General features: G+C 50.1%; 1 protein-coding gene across 1 annotated transcript in view; it reads right to left on the bottom strand.

The window, feature by feature from the left end:
- The window catches only part of KIRREL3 (kirre like nephrin family adhesion molecule 3), a 344,477-nt gene that overhangs the window by 47,366 nt on the left and 281,629 nt on the right, over positions 1 to 15,482 (bottom strand). Inside the window, 3 exon segments of the mRNA XM_076358570.1 lie at positions 1,452 to 1,557; positions 6,534 to 6,684; positions 10,333 to 10,490. Coding sequence (XP_076214685.1) covers positions 1,452 to 1,557; positions 6,534 to 6,684; positions 10,333 to 10,490 — 415 coding nt within the window.

Here is a 15,482-nt window from a genome sequence, read left to right as displayed (position 1 = left end):
ATGCCTGCGTGTGCACGCTCGTAACTTCAAGGCAGGAGTGATGAGCGGCTGATTGCAGTGGTGGGACGGGGGTGTACCCGGTTGCTGTGAAACATCTCCGTGCTGGCTCAGGCACGGGCCCTCCTGACCACGAACTGGAGCCAGGAGGCTGAGCACGATGCTCTCTTCTCCCAAAGGGTGATGACAACCCACCCTGCTTTCCATAACCGTATTTTTGTCTGCTTAGACCGAGAAACCTTTGAGAGAATGGGTGTTTTCTAATGCTAGCAGCCCACATACCCATACCCAAGAGCTCACGGCAGCGACTCTGCTCGGTGCAGAGCCATCTGCACACCTTCTGCAGTGAACAAGACCGACTGAATGCAACACGGTGAGCAATGAGCCTCACTGCTGCAGGATACGGCTGTGGTTGGAGTCCCGCTCATCAATCCCTGCAGTATCTTGATGAGAACTGATCAAGGGAGGTTTGGGACTGCCTCGGCGTAGGCGTGCAGGCAGGGAGCCCCGTGCACCGCCTTCATCCCAGACCTACTGCAGTTGCAAGCGATGCATCTTCTCCTCCTGCAATTCTCCCCCTGTGATGGCCTCATCAGTGCCAAACAGCCCCTCAACCGCTCGTGCCCTGCTCCGAGCTCACCGTGGCCAGTGGAGGGGCACTGAAGACCCTGGCTAGCAGCGACGATCCCACCCACTCAAGGAGAACGTCCCACTCAAGGAGAGGCCATCCCCTATGTCCCCCCATGTCTCCAGCCCAGGCACCTCTGCTTCGGCCTCTTCTGAGCTCTAATCCACGCTGCCGGGGTTAGAGAGGCTTACGGCGGTTGCTTAGGGGTTACACAGAGACAGCAATGGAGTTGTATTGTTCAAATCATAAAAGAGTATGCAAAAAAAAAAAAAAAGGAATTTTCCCATAATAGACTTTTCACTCAGCGCGCTTTGCTCATTATGTCCCCAAACAGATGGCTCCGCCAGCTCGGTGCCAGGCCTCTTAATCCACTCCAAAGCGCCAGTGAATCTCTGACCGAGGACTTGCTGCATGCAGCAAAATGTAGCAGACGGCCTAACGTGGAAGCGATTGGAGCCTCTCAGCATGTAACAAAATCATCAAGGCAAGAGCAGCACTGGGGAGCCATCGGAGCGGGGACGCTGGGAAGAGGACCGCGCCACAGCAGGTCTCTGCTGCTCTGCAGGGACCAGGGGCTGTGTCTGGCTCCAGCCATTGCATCCCCCGGCCGGAGGACAGCAGAGGCCACGGGGATGAGCTAGAACAGCCACCAAGCAATGATAAACGGGGGAGCAAGTGGAATAGCCACCAGAAACTGCAGCCAGAGCTGCTGAGCGCTCTTGGGTCACCTGGAGGAAATAACTTTGCACGGTGGGGAATGTGAGAAGCTCTCAGCGGAGGGCTGGAGCGAGATGTGCGGTGCCAGCGAGCAGGGCAGCTGCCTTACCTGTACTGGGTGACGGCAGGGTTGGCCTTGGCGGAGCAGTGGAACTTGACAGTGTTATCCTCGAGGACCGGCTGCGGCTCCACAGACAAGTTCACCAGGGGTGGGTCTGCAAAGAGACAGCGACAAGCCCGTGAGCGACCGGAAGACGTGGCACAGCATCCCCTTGCCTTGCCATCGGAGGCCTGCCAGGCTTCCGAGTCTGGAAAGCAAAATTTGGTCCTAAGAAAACATGGCAAAAGCCCCGAGACTCCTTGACGCTGTGATATAATGTTTAGGGCTTTGTAAGCCAGGCTCATGTCATGCACACTGCTCTCATCTTGGAGGGCTTCAGTAAATAAGACAGAAAGGGGAGCCACGCACACCACTCCATGTAGCATTTCACTTAAAAACCGTTAACGCCAGCTCTGATTCCTGTTTAAGGAAATAAACTTGCCTGCTTTGAAAAGCTCCCATTTAATATCTCGCTGTGTAATGATGATCTTTTGCCTATCTGCTAACTTGAAAGTGGCATTTCTGCTCTTTCATCAGCCTAATCATCTCTGCCAAGTCCTTACTGTTGTCACAGGCCTTTTGGTTCTTCCGACCAGTGCTCGGTTTTTCTTCTCCTTTTTACATGATAAGCATCTAAACGCTTTAGTGGCAAACAAAATTTAGGAGAGAACCGATGAAAGCAGGCGAGAAGAGAAAAGGGTGCAATGTTTAGATGGGGAATAATAATATCCAGACTTGTTTTAATTTTTCATGATGTCTGAGAGGGGGTGTTAGACCTCCAGCTTTAGGTTTTAAGGATGGGACCTCATTTGAGGGAAAAAGCAGAAAGAAATGGCCTTTTGGGGAGGTTTTCTAGGTGCCTGAAGAACCAGTTGTCCCATTGGAGACTGCACTGGGGCTGCGGAGAGGAGCTGAGGCCAGCTCATCGATCCGGCTGAGGGGCTGTCCTGCTGGAGTCTGATGCAGCATATGCAAAAATACATCCTAAAATACGATGTGCCATGTGTTCACCTCTACCTGCTGCCTCTCTCCTCTTCCTAAATATCTCAGCAACATCCTTCCCAGCTGGAGCATGGGGAAAGGCTGCAGTCGAGCAGCCACCCTGCCGCTCAACACCCAAGCAGATGGGGCCGGGGGTCAGCCCTGCTGACCCGGGGGAAGCGAAGCTGGTTGGCACCCCCTGGCCCAGGGGACCTGCCTTAGCACCACGGGCGGGTGGGCCGGCGGCGTGCTGCAGTGCCGCCTCCTCCGCTGCGTCCCCACCTCATTAGGCCCCGTGGTATTTACCCAGCCAGAGCCTCGCTTTGTTGCGAGCAAAGCCACCTGCCTTCTTGATGGGAAATTATGACGGGGAAATTATAGGTATTTTCAATTTACCCTAATCTCATTTTAAAATGTGCAATTCAAATGACAATAAAGATGGGCGCAGTTGGGAATATAAATGAGCTTCCCTAACATAACAGCCCAGAGATATATAGTGGGCTCCTAAGTCATTTGCAGGCATCCTGACACTTCCCTATTGTTATAAAACAACAGCTAATCACCTTCCTTTGTTAAGTATGAATCACACTTCTCTTTAGTAGCTTCCCCATTGTTTGATGGTTTAGTAGCTGTGCCTACGATTTACAGAGGAGCCTCTTTGTATTAAAATGAGCCCAGCTCCCTCCTGCACTCAAAATGAAAAAAAAAAGGAGATTAAAAAGAAAAGGAAAAAAAAAAAAGAGCAAAGGAAATGAATTAAACTCTTTGATCTTGCCTTTCACAAATGGGATTGGGCTTTCTAATATCGTGGTAGCTTCCCCGCGAGGCAGCAGGTGCCGTGGACAGCATGGGTTTGTGTGCGCGAGTGTGTTTTGGGCTATTTTAAAGAAAAAAAAAAAAAAAGTAACACAAATTGTAACTCATCAGAATGTAATTCCACTCGGTTACAATTATAATTCCTGCCTGGCTTCTTGTAATTAATTTGAATGATGGAATCAGATAGAGTCAGCCTACAGGCGGCCGGGAGGAAAGCGTGCATGCAAATGTTCGCACGCCCAGGTACCACGTATCCCCGCGAGCACGCTTGTACCGGGGGACCAGCATCGCTCCTCACCAGCCGTGCAGTCAGTGAGGCAGCTGAGCAAAGCCCTCAGCTCCCACTATTTTAAATTAGCATCTGGGAAATGATTGCTGGGGTCACGGGCTGAGCTCCACGGGCTGCAGGCACCGTGCTGGCTCTCGCACTGCCAGGTGCAGATCCCTCTCCGTGCTCCTCTCCCCTCCGGAAGCCCAGACAAGCCCTTCCAAACCTCTACCCTGAATCCAAAAGCAGCCTGTGGGCCAAATGAGGAGGAATGAGGAGCTGGAAGCAGACTGAGATGCCTCTTCAGCTCCGGGCTTTCACACTCCCCAGTGGGAAGCACAAAAGGGAATCAAACACTCCAACGCTACAAGGACAAACACAGCAGGAGACCCTCCAACACAGTGATGTGGCCCTCATTTTGCTCATCACCCTGGTCCACAGACCCTCCGCTTTCCTTCTCCTACTCCCACCTCCTGCAAAAAATACAGATGCAGTCAAATCCCTTCTTGCCATGAAAAAAAAAAAGGTGTAGAAATGAGCAGCTGCACCTGTGTGTGCACAGGCTTGGAGCAAATGGCTTTGGATAAGCAATAACCCTGCTCCTCCCCATCCCGGCACACTGGATGTGCATTTCCATAGAGCCACTGGGCTCTGGCAGTATAAATAGTTTATGGCATATCAAACTATTAAACATGATTTTAATCCCACTTGTGATGTTCAGCTCATAACTCACAGGATGCTGACTTTGATGTGGCTGGTGGAACGGAAATCACATTGAACAGATGTTCCAGCTGGAGTCGCTTAGTGTTTCCATTACAGACCCTGCTCTGGGTTGGTTTTTTTTTTCAGTTCCTTTTTTTTTTCCCTCCCCCCTTTTTTTTTTTTTTTGGAAGGGGAGGGTTTTATGACTCAGCTATTTCATTGCTGCTCAGATGGTCAGGCAGTGCCTGCATGAGATCGATGGGAGACAAACTTCAACTTTGCGTCAGCTGAAAGAGGATATTCTCTCCCACCACGCACATGTACCCTGGGTAGGAAATAACGCCCACCCTGGCGTTTCTTCGCTGAGCGTGAGCATTTTTCATGCTCTTTTGAGTTGCAAAAGAAAACAAAAGCAGGAGGAGTGATCTACCAGGCTGCTGCTTCCTGGGAGGGATTATTTTTGGTTCCCTGGGATTATTTTGCAAGGCCGTGTCTTTCGAACCCTGCAGCTGGGCAACGTTTGCTACGGTGTGAACAGTGGAGGCAGAGATGTGCAGGCTCCGGGATGAAATGCAGCAGGTTGTGCCGGGCTGGGGAAAGCTCACCAGCCAAAACCTGCTGCCTACCTCCTTATCCTTGCAGAAACCACTTCTTTTTTCCCCCCAAGGTGCTGCTTCTCTGCTAGCTGTTGGAAGAAGACCCAGAGGAAGGACCTCCTTTCATCGCTGGGGTGGTGCAGAAGGGTATGCCGCCTACCTTGCCTCTGCAGCCAGCCTTGCCCAGGACAGTTCCCCAGGAGAAACGAGTGGCCCAGATAATTTTTGTTTATGAAAAGTACCTTTAGCTCTTCACAAAGTGAAAGCAGCCCATTGCCTACCAGGTTGGGAGTGAAACCTAATGGACTGGGCAGCAGCTACGGCAGGCTCTTGCATCGGGGACAAAATCCACCCCACCGCAGGCTGGTTAATCCATCTTGGTATTTTTCTATCCCTCCATCACCCATCCAGCACTGGGAAATTGATATCCTCATTAGAACCCGTTAAGAACAACATACTTTTAATAGCTGGATAGGATATTACTATTATTATTACTTTCACAGCGTGGCGTATTTAAGGCTCGGAGTGGAAATTGGTGTTCTTTATTGGGTCTTTCTCTTTTCAAAGCAGATTCCATCAGGTTCAGGGATTCAGCTCACGTCTCCTGCCCCGCACTGTACAGCACAGTGTAATGATGTCTCCGGCTTTGCGTTGTTTGTGAGAACGCGTGTGCGTCTCCAGCTATTGTAAGTGTTTGCTGGCTGTGAAATAACCCATGCTATTATTTCATTTTATCTGGCCGGTTCTGTCAGGACACGCTATCCAGCGACCCAAGAGCCTGTTAATCTTCCGGCAGCAAGAGCTGGAAGTCTTAAATGGTGAATTTTCTGCTGTGCTTGAGTTTGTTCAGCCAGTTTTAATTGGACTCTGGAAAGCAGCTGGCATGCTAATATTGAACACCCTGCATTTGCAAATTGTTGGTAAATACAGCTGCAGGAATTGTGTGTGCAAATGAAGCCCGGCTGGAGGGAGGTCGGGATGAACCCAAGAGCAACAGCTATTGCAGAGGAGGAGGGAAGAGATCTGTGAAATGTGAATTTTTGAGGAAGGAAGACTTTGCTTCATGGATTTACAGTAAAGGGTAAATGATATGGCTCTTGACACACACCTGTCCCTATCAGATGGTGATTGACACTAGCTATATTTCACAGGAGGGAGACTTGCCACCGATTAGGTGTCTAACATGCTATCTCAGTGGCGAACAATACAAATAACTTACCGTTGAACAGCTTGTAAGACTGGAAACATGCGTTTTTGTACCAGAAACCTTAATGGGCCTTATCTCTGCTACTGGCCGGGTCCAGAGATGCTGCTTTCTTAGCCAAAGACATTTGGGATACATCCCTGCTCCAGAGACCCCAGAGGCCTGGATCAGGGCACACAGTCTGTCCACGTGCAATGCCCACCGACCACCCAGAGCATGGCAGCTGGTGCTGCTTTTGCTCAAAACCATGGACACAAGACGCAAAAGCTGGGAAGCAGCCTGTCCCCGTGGGTGTTCGTGTCCCTCTGGTGCCCCAGGGAGCTCAGGGGAGATGAGCTCTCTTGTCTCTGACTTCACCGTATCGACGTACCAGTAAATCCCAGTAAAGGGAAACCCCCAAACCCCAGCAACCTGCTCCTGACTGGAGTCAGACCCATGCGGGCAGCCCTGGGGCAGCGATGGAGAGAGCAGGGAGGCTGGGATCACACAGTAGTGTGAGGTAGTTCAGCTGGCTGCGTACTCACGCTGGATATCAATGGTGACGGAGGTCTCTTTCCCACTGGGAATGGCTTTGTTGGTGGCACGGCAGACGATGCTCTCCCCGTTCTCAATGTCAGAGGGGGCGACGAAAAGCGTGCTTATGATACTCTCCCTCTTGCCGTCACGGAGGAGTGTCTGTGGGGGGAGAAACAGAGATGAGAAAAGGCAGTTTCCTACAGGAGAGGGGCCCCTTCCCCTCGCCAAGAGTTGTGCCAGGCTCTGCACACACACAGCTAGCCCTCGCTTGTACGAGCTTCTCAGCCAAGCAGCGCTCTCTGCAGTAACAGTTTCTCTGGCTGGAATCTGCCAAGAAGCCTTAGGGGAATAGCATAGACAAATTTCACTGCACTTCCCTGGGAACTGGGCACTTAACTCCCATCTGCTTCGCTCCAGCCCTGCTGTGCCTAGACCGGGGGAATCACAGCTCCAGCGAGATACGTCACCCACCGTCCCAGGAAAGAGGGAGCCAGGGGACAGACAGGGCAACTGGCTTCTTGAACCTGCCCTCACTTGGTGATCACTGTGATGGGGACCTGAGGATGCCGGAGATGCAAAACCTCAAGCCTGGTACAGCAGTGGTTAACCAGCTCTACCTGCTCAGCCTTGGCACCTTGTTTCTTCCCCGGACTTCCCTGACTTTGACTTCCAGCCGTGGTGCCCTGCCATGCCTTTATCGGCGAGCCCCGGGATCCCTGCCTTATCAAACTCCTAATCCTCCTGCAAGTTCTTACAGACCATGGTCACGTCACCCTGTAGCCCTGTCTTTGGTAAACTAAACTGATCGGGCCCTCGGAGGCTTTCACGACGTTGCATGGTTTTCAATCTTTTAATCATTATCTGGGCTTTCCTCTGACCTCTCTCCGATTTATCAACATCCTCCGGGGACCAGAAATGCCAGAAAGACAGCTTTTCCCAGCCGTTGATAATAGTGGTAAATGCCCACGGATACACCCATCCCATAACTATGTATTTTGGACCCTGCCAGGCAGTTTTTCTCTCTAAGTCTGTATCCTTCAAGTTTCCTCCTCACAATGTAAGACAAGTGCTTTATTGAATTATAAACATATGGCAGCAAGACTAATGCTTTCACTACCTGGGTTCGTCGTGACACAGCGTTCACGCATACAGGTTTGTGCCTCTCAGGCACACTAGACAAGGAACGGTGCTGAGAAATTGTCATCACAATCAGCCCAGCAGCTGGGGAGAAGCAGGACCAAGACCTGTTAGTACGTGATCCTCAGGGCCTGAGTGCACCAACGGTCCTTCATTTCCCTGACGAACCTCATCTGGGGCCTCTACCCAAGAGCTCTTCACCCTTTGGCCCAGGAGCTGTATTTAAGCTCTGGCTCTAGCTCAAGCTCTCCTTTAGGTATGCTGACATGGGTTGGATTTTCTGGCTTGACTTCAGAGCTGTCTCATTGCTATTGACTTTCTGGGGATTGCTGCGCTGTTGGTTGACCCTGCTATGACCACCAAGCCTGCTCTGCTCCTCCTGTGCTGGTGCTGTGCCCTTGGCGGTAAGGATGCTGCCCTGTGCTTGCTTTATTGTCACCCTGCGTGCCCTTTGTTTGTGGAACAGCCCCACTTTTGGTGCTGAACCACCGATGTGGTTCACCACATCGGTGAACCCTAAGCCTGTGCAGGACCTTTCTGCCCCTACAGTGCCCCCGAACTCTGGGTTAGCCTCCAAACCCTGCAGGGTCCTCTAATATCCCCTATGGCTATAGGGACCATTCCCTGTCCCTTTCGATAGGGATCAGGGTAAGTATGGGGGTTTTCAGTCAGCTATGGCTATGCTGTACTGCCTGGCTGCGATTGCAGGGGGGCTGCATATTAATCAGTGGGTGGATTGGAAATTCAGAGAAACAAAGAAATTATCACTCAGTATAAATGGTTTCAGGCAATCAGTAACCTGAACAGTGTTTCTTCTTGGTTGACTGGATCAAATGAAATCTGAGTTGGGTTTTTGTTTTATTGAAAAAGCAGAAAGAGGAACACTGAGGACTGATCTTAAAGGGAGCCTCAAAAGGGAAAGGTTTCTCAGACCCCAAAACCTCCCATTCAAAAAATGGCTAAAATTGGCCATTAGTTTATCTGAAGGGTGTTTTTCTTTTTTAATGTTTCACAAGGTTAAGGCAGTTACAAAAATGGTCACGTTAGGGTTTCTCGTGCATGTGTGGGGACTGTGGTGCTTGAGGTGACAAGGTCTGACGCAGCTGGTGCTGGCTGACCACCCCTGTGCATGCCCGGCCCCGGAGCATCGCTTTTCCCTGCTCATGGCAGGTAAGCATTTGTAGAAGGGCCTCATAAAAATCTCCAATAAGTCAGGAGAAACTGAGGTTCAACATCACCAGATCAGTCAACACCATCCCCCTGACCCCAGGAAAAGGGGAAGATGCTTCCCCCATGCAGAACAGGACTCCCCTTCCGGACCATCCCTGACAGCCGCTTAAAATGCCATGGGAATCTCACATGTACTGCATGTGGGAGGGAGCTGCAGCCTGAAAGCTCTGCTTTGGAAGATTTTTTTGTTGTTGTTGTTGGAAATATTTTAAAGAAAAATAAAGGAGGGGCATTCTTTCTTCTCTGGTACCCATTACTTGTGGGTCTGAAAGGGAAAGGGCTTAAATGTTGGCTCCCCAGGGCCAGGTCTGAGCAGTCTGCAGTGGAGAGGAAGGCTTGGGTTGAAGAGAGTAAGTTATAAACAACTGCATGTCAATGGCCTGGATTTTAATTAGTTCCACTTGATTTGAGAGAGGGAGAGGTCAGTCCTCTCTGGCTTTAATTAGTGCTGCCTCTTGCATCGCACGCAGGGAGATGGGGCAATTTCCCCCTCTGTTCACACCCATCAGCCACAAGGAAGCAGCTCAGCTTCAGCTGAGGTATCAATGTGCTCTGCAGAGCGACAGGGAGGAGGAGAGGAGGGTGTTTTGGATCCTCTGCTTTTCCAAGCAGATCGGGACGTTGCTGGAACGAGGCTGGGTGGAGGCTTCACAGTGGTAGCAGAGGGTGAAATGTTTATTAAAAGATCTTCAAGAGCTTGAGAGGAATGCCTTTGACTCCTGACTTTGAAGTTTGCTTGCATTACAAATGGCTGCAAACTGACCCATTTTATGTCTCATATTTTGTTCTTTAGAAATTTTCATTAGAAATGTCAAGTGTTACTGAATCTTTAGCACTTACCAGACATCAGGCATCTATAAACAGGAGAACATGTGGGTACCCATTCTGAGTACACTGTTGATTGCTCTTTGATGTTTTCCTTTATGACCCAATAAAAGCTTTCTGTTTAAATTAAAAAATGCCAACAACCCTGACAATTCTTCATGGAAAATTGCAGCTGGAGGAGGGGACATATGTCACTGCAACCACCTTTCAATCCAGAGGTTCTGCTACAGCCAAGGCCAGGTCAGGGCTGGCTGTGTGTTGCTCTATACGGTATTAACACCACACCCAGGTGGGATTTTTGGGGGGAGAAGTGGGCATGCCAGGCAATTTATATATAAGCTGTGAGAGGGTACAAAAAGCCAGCCAAATTCAGAGCAGAGCCCATTTTGGTGACAGTTTGTGGTTTCTCACTTGCATCCTCCTGACTGTTTTCCTCCCAGCCTCTCCATCGGGAAGGTTGTATGGGGTGATGTAGGGTGAGAGTCTCAGCTCTGCAGAGCTGAAGGCACTGCCCTAGATGTTTTGGGGCTGTGCGAAGAGCAGCGTCAGGCCTGGTACGCCTTTCTGAAGCAAGGGAAGAGCACAGTGCGTGTCCCCAGCCCCATCCTGCCTCACCTTGGAGTAGGTGGCTCCATTGATGACTTCTCCTTTCCGCATCCAGATGATGGAGGCTGCTGGCTTGGCATTGTCCGCATGGCAGGTCAAGTTGAGGGGGTCTCCTGCTCTCAGGCTGATGATGGGCCCCCCCATAATGACAGGATCATCTGGAGGAACTGCAAAGAAAAAGCACAGAGGAGACAATTTGACAAATGTCATTTGCTAGCATTAAACCAACCTTCCTGGAGTTACCTGTGGGGTCTGGGCTGCCAGGACTGGACCGTGACCTCTCAAACCTCTGCAGCTGGCTTTGATGTGGCTGTGGGAGCATGCAACCCCACCTCACCATATTATAGCCGGCTTGCCTTTTGCTGCTTACATGAAAGCTGTGCCTCAGATTTGAACTACGGTGGCAGAAACTGGCTGAAGTTTTAGAGGGGACACGGGCCAGGTGGCTGCCTGAGCTTTGCAGTAACATGAAGGATCAAGCCTGTGGCAGAGAAATCCACCAAGGGCTACTAAATACTCAGAAACACCTCTGGCCCGGGATGTCCCTGAGCTGCAAGCTGTGGGAGGACGGAGAGTATTTGAAAGAAATACCTCTGCTTGCTGGCCCTATTCTTCTATCCCTCCCCAGGCAACTGTAACTGGCTGCTGCTGGACACAGGATACGGGGCTCGGAGGGGCTTTGGTCTGACCCCTGTTCCTCTGACTGCAAACTGGAAGGTAGGTGAGCATGATTTGGAGGAGAAGGGCAGGGGAGCCGGGTTTGGACTGTTACCTACTGCACTCAGGGGTGAACAGCTTATGGGCATCAGGAGTGTGGTTTCCCGACCGCCTGTTTTGAAGAGGGCTCCCTTGCCAGCCCTCCATCACAGAGGGATGGAGGAACCCCTGAGCACTCCCTTGCCCTGCTTTGATTTCCCTGTCACTTTTGCTCATCATCCGTGCTGCTGTCTTGCCGCACAAAAGGTTGTGAAATTCCTCTCGTTCGGTCAGACTCCCTCTCACCGCAGTGAGTCTTTTAAGCATCTCCCTTTGTGAAAGCAGATTTTGCCGGGGATGTCAAGGAGACCTTTAAGATTTCAACCTTCCTTTGAAACCACCGCAGCCTGACAGCCTGTGTGAGGCTGCATCCTCATTACAGGATGTGGCTTTGCTGGTATCACACAGCCCCTGGGCATCTTTGTTTCTTGTGTTGGGAAGCACTTCATACCAGAGACAAGGAGGGATGGAAATAGGGAAGCAGGAGATGAGGGGCACCTGAGCATGGTCTCATCTTTTGTGACTAGCTCTTGAAGCCTGGCATCTCTAAACACCCCCAGCATGGTAAGAGATGGGAAATTCAGCTAGAGAGAGTGGCTTCCCTTTCATCCTGCAGAGAGGACCTTTCATCTCTGCTACCCAGATTGGGTCCGGTCTAGCCAAGACCTGCTCTGAAGATGGAGAGGTCTGTACAGCTGTCAGTCTAGCTCTTCCCAACCAGATCCTTTGGGCAACCAGATGCAGGTCTTGCTACAGATAGACATGTTGCCCAGCCACCTCATGGCCTGTTTCAGGAGGTCCTGGGGCCCACGCAGCATTGGGAAGCCAGCAGAAGCGTGGAGGACACAGTGGAAGGGCATCCCTGTTGCAGCCCCTCTTGCCCAAGCAGAAGAGCTCATGCTAGCAAAGGGTGTAGGAAGAAATTGCTGCTTCACACCCAGCTCAGGAGCAGGTGGTGAAAGCCTCCTACCCTTCAGCCTCCTCACTGAGCGGATGCAGCTGGGGGAAACCTGCCAATTTTCCACCAAAGTGGAGCTGCTTTTGTTACAAGTCAGGGCTGTTTTCCCCCTCCCTGAGCTGGCTAGCACCAGGCTGAGCCATGCAAAGTGAATGTTGAAGTTGGGCTCTGAAATACCCAAGTACGTCTCTGCTTCTGCTCCTGAGCTGCCTTGGTGTTTTAGCTGGCCGAGAAATATTTAAAAACTCCTCGCTGGCTCCTCTAGTGCTGGGCTGAATTCAGGAGATGGAAAGGGATTATGTTCCCTGACAATTCAGAGGTGGCTGCCTGCATCGGCACAGGATTTGTAGGCAAGGCAGATGTGCTGGTTGCACACAAGGCTGGTCACATACACATCTGCCAAATGCTGTGAGTAATGTGATTTTTCAGCTCAGTGGGTGGAACCCAGGGACTGGGGGGGGGGGGGGAAGCTTTTCTGCGTTGATCCAAAATGTACATTTTTTTCAGGCTACAAGAGTGGAAGAAAAATGTGAAGATCTGTGGTTTGGGTTAGTTGAAATGTGTCAGCCCCTGAATATGAAAATGTGGAAAATTCTGCTTAATTCTGATGCTACTTAACTATTAAGGAAGTATTTCTTTCCACTTTTTAAAAAAACAACCCCTTCATTGGATGAGTTATACTGTTTTTAAAAAAACATGATATTTTTCAATAGTGTTTTTCCCCTCACTGAAGCTATTAATTGAATTTGACCTCAGCTTGTAAAATATTGGAAATTCATCTTGTGGAGCAGGGGAAAAAAAACCAACCCACAAGCTTTTCTCTGAAGAGCATCTCGGTATTAAATGGAAGGGACTTTTACGGTGGGTTGTTTAATATTCCTGACTGATGTCCTGTCCCACTGGCTGACATTTGAAGGCTTCTTTTTTTTTTCTTCAGTCACTGGCTTAACATCACCCCCTCAAAGCAGTCCAGCCTGTCTCTTAGCTGCCCATGAATCCCAGGGGATATGGGACAGGGAACAACCTCATGCATGGAACCACTTGTCTTCCCTGTGCCAGAAAACCTTGCTTTCTAACCTACTGTTCTGCTCCTTTTTCCCCTCTACTGGATTAGCAGCAAGACTCGAGGAGCTGCTTAAGGACATGAGAAGAAGAGAAGGAGAGAGAGGAGGTCCTGATTAAGTCTTCCCAAGTAAGTGGTTATCATCCCCCAGTTAGTTATTCATGTAGCCATGAGTTATTGATGGTCTCCAGGCTCACTAACCAGGGGATCTGGTTGGGGAGGAGAGGGTCTGATGAATAGGAATCAGCAATGCCTCTCAACAGCTCTAACTCCTGCAAATGAAGGATGGATGTATTCCTTCCCCAAACTCAAACTCCAGCCTGGGAGAGGAGGAGGAGGAGGAGGAAGAGAAGAAAGAATGAAAGATAAAAAGAGGAGAAGAAGAAAGAAGGGAAAGCGATAAGACAGTGGCACAGAGCCACGATCCATTATTTATCCACTGTGCTCCCAGGATTGGTTATTATAAGGCACCACCACAGAATCCGGTTTCCTAATTTTTAATCATGTAGATGTAGAAGTGCTAGCCTTCCTGATTAATACAGGGATATAAATAGGAAGAGTTGTTTGGGGTTGGGGGGTGTGTGTGTTATTCCTGACAGCAAAGAAAATGGGGTTAACCTTTACGTGCCTGCAAAGTTCAAAAAGAATGAAGGAGAAGGGATCCATGATGGCTCAAGCCCACCAGAGTAAGAACAAGCCGGAGAGATGAATGACATGCAGCTGCTTATGGGCTGGGAGTCCAGACAGATCATCCCCAAACAGACATTGCACTGAGACCTTCTGGGGTGGGAGGTGAAATGCCCCAGCAGAAGGTCCCCTGTTCCTCACAGTGCACTCAGGACCTCAGCTGGAGAACTGTTCTTTTCTTCACAGCAGTCAAAACTTTCCAAAGAAACAATGACAAGCCTCTCCCCACCAGAACCCTGTTTTTCTGTCAAAACACAGGGCTTGCTGAATATTTTTAAACCAGCCTTGGACAGGCATTAATCTGTTCTCCATAGCTGTGGGCTGCTTGGATGAGTAAGGACAGCTTGGGGTCTCTGCTCCTTGCCCTTTGGAGCGCTTTGGGAAAAGCACATTTTACAGCACATCAGCATAAAGAAATACAAGTAAATTTGTGTTGGTCTTGGGCTGTGCATTCGGCAACTTCTTAAATTAGTTGATTAGTTAGAGGCTTTCCTGCACACAGTCCCGCCCTGCAAGACTTAACTGTATGATTAATCAATGAGACCATGCAGAATTATTCAGCGCTGAACTAATACCCCAGGCTAACACTGCAGCTTTGGCTAAGAAATAACATAGATGTCTCTAAATGCTCTGGGCAGCTGGTCAGCTGGACAGTGTTGTGGCAAGCAGACAGAGCCTCAATTATTAGCAATATTTATTGAGATAACAGGATCCTCCAGGCAGACATCAGCTCCTGGAAGTGGAGAAAGCAAAAAGCCCTCCAGCCACCAGTACTTCTTCCTAATTAAGGCTGACTGCTTTTTGTTGTTGTTGTTGTGGCTGGTACCTCCTTGCTGCTGGGTTTGTGTAACAAACCTTCTCTTCTTGGGACAGTGTTAAGAGATTCAACCCCAAATGCTCACTGGTGGGGGAGGGCCACCCAGCTGCTGGGCTGGAGAGGCAGATACTGAGCAGCCCCTGAGGATTGCTCTGAGCCATGTATCTGCAAATAATGTTCGGCTGATGTTAAGACTCAGCACAAGTGTCCCCCCCCCCCGAGGAATGAGATCCCTTGGGTTAAGGCATCGCTGACGCATTGCTCATCTTCCCTACGGGGTCTGTGACACTCAAGGCTCCGGGCTCATCTTACATGTGTGTTAAGCAAATAGCAGTGACCAGAAGATGCTCTTGGTGATCACTACATGCTACAAACCATTAGAAAGTGCTTCCTAGCCCCGAAGCTGAGTCTAAATGTAGACCAAAAGCATTCCCAGCCCTCCACAGTAGTTTGCTAACAGTACTTGATTTGTGGATGTCGATTTGAGGACATCGAGGTGCTGGAGCGTGTCCAGAGAAGGGCAACGAGGCTGGTGAGGGGTCTGGAGAACAAGTCTGATGAGGAGCGGCTGAGGGAACTGGGGTTGTTTAGCCTGGAGAAAAGGAGGCTGAGGGGAGACCTCATCGCTCTCTACAACCGCCTGAAAGGAGGTTGTAGCGAGGTGGGGTTGGTCTCTTCTCCCAAGTAACAAGCGATAGGATGAGAGGAAATGGCCTCAAGTTGCGCCAGGGGAGGTTTAGATTGGACGTGAGGAAAAATGTCTTTACTGAAAGAGCGGTTAAACATTGGAAGAGGCTGCCCAGGGAAGTGGTTGAGTCCCCATCCCTGGAGGTATTTAAAAGACGAGTAGATGAGGCGCTGAGGGACATGGTTTAGTG

This window comes from Aptenodytes patagonicus, chromosome 23 (assembly GCF_965638725.1).
Source record: "Aptenodytes patagonicus chromosome 23, bAptPat1.pri.cur, whole genome shotgun sequence".
NCBI lineage: Eukaryota > Metazoa > Chordata > Aves > Sphenisciformes > Spheniscidae > Aptenodytes > Aptenodytes patagonicus.
Note: the sequence above shows the minus strand (reverse complement) of the source record. Positions and strands in the feature narration are given on the sequence as shown.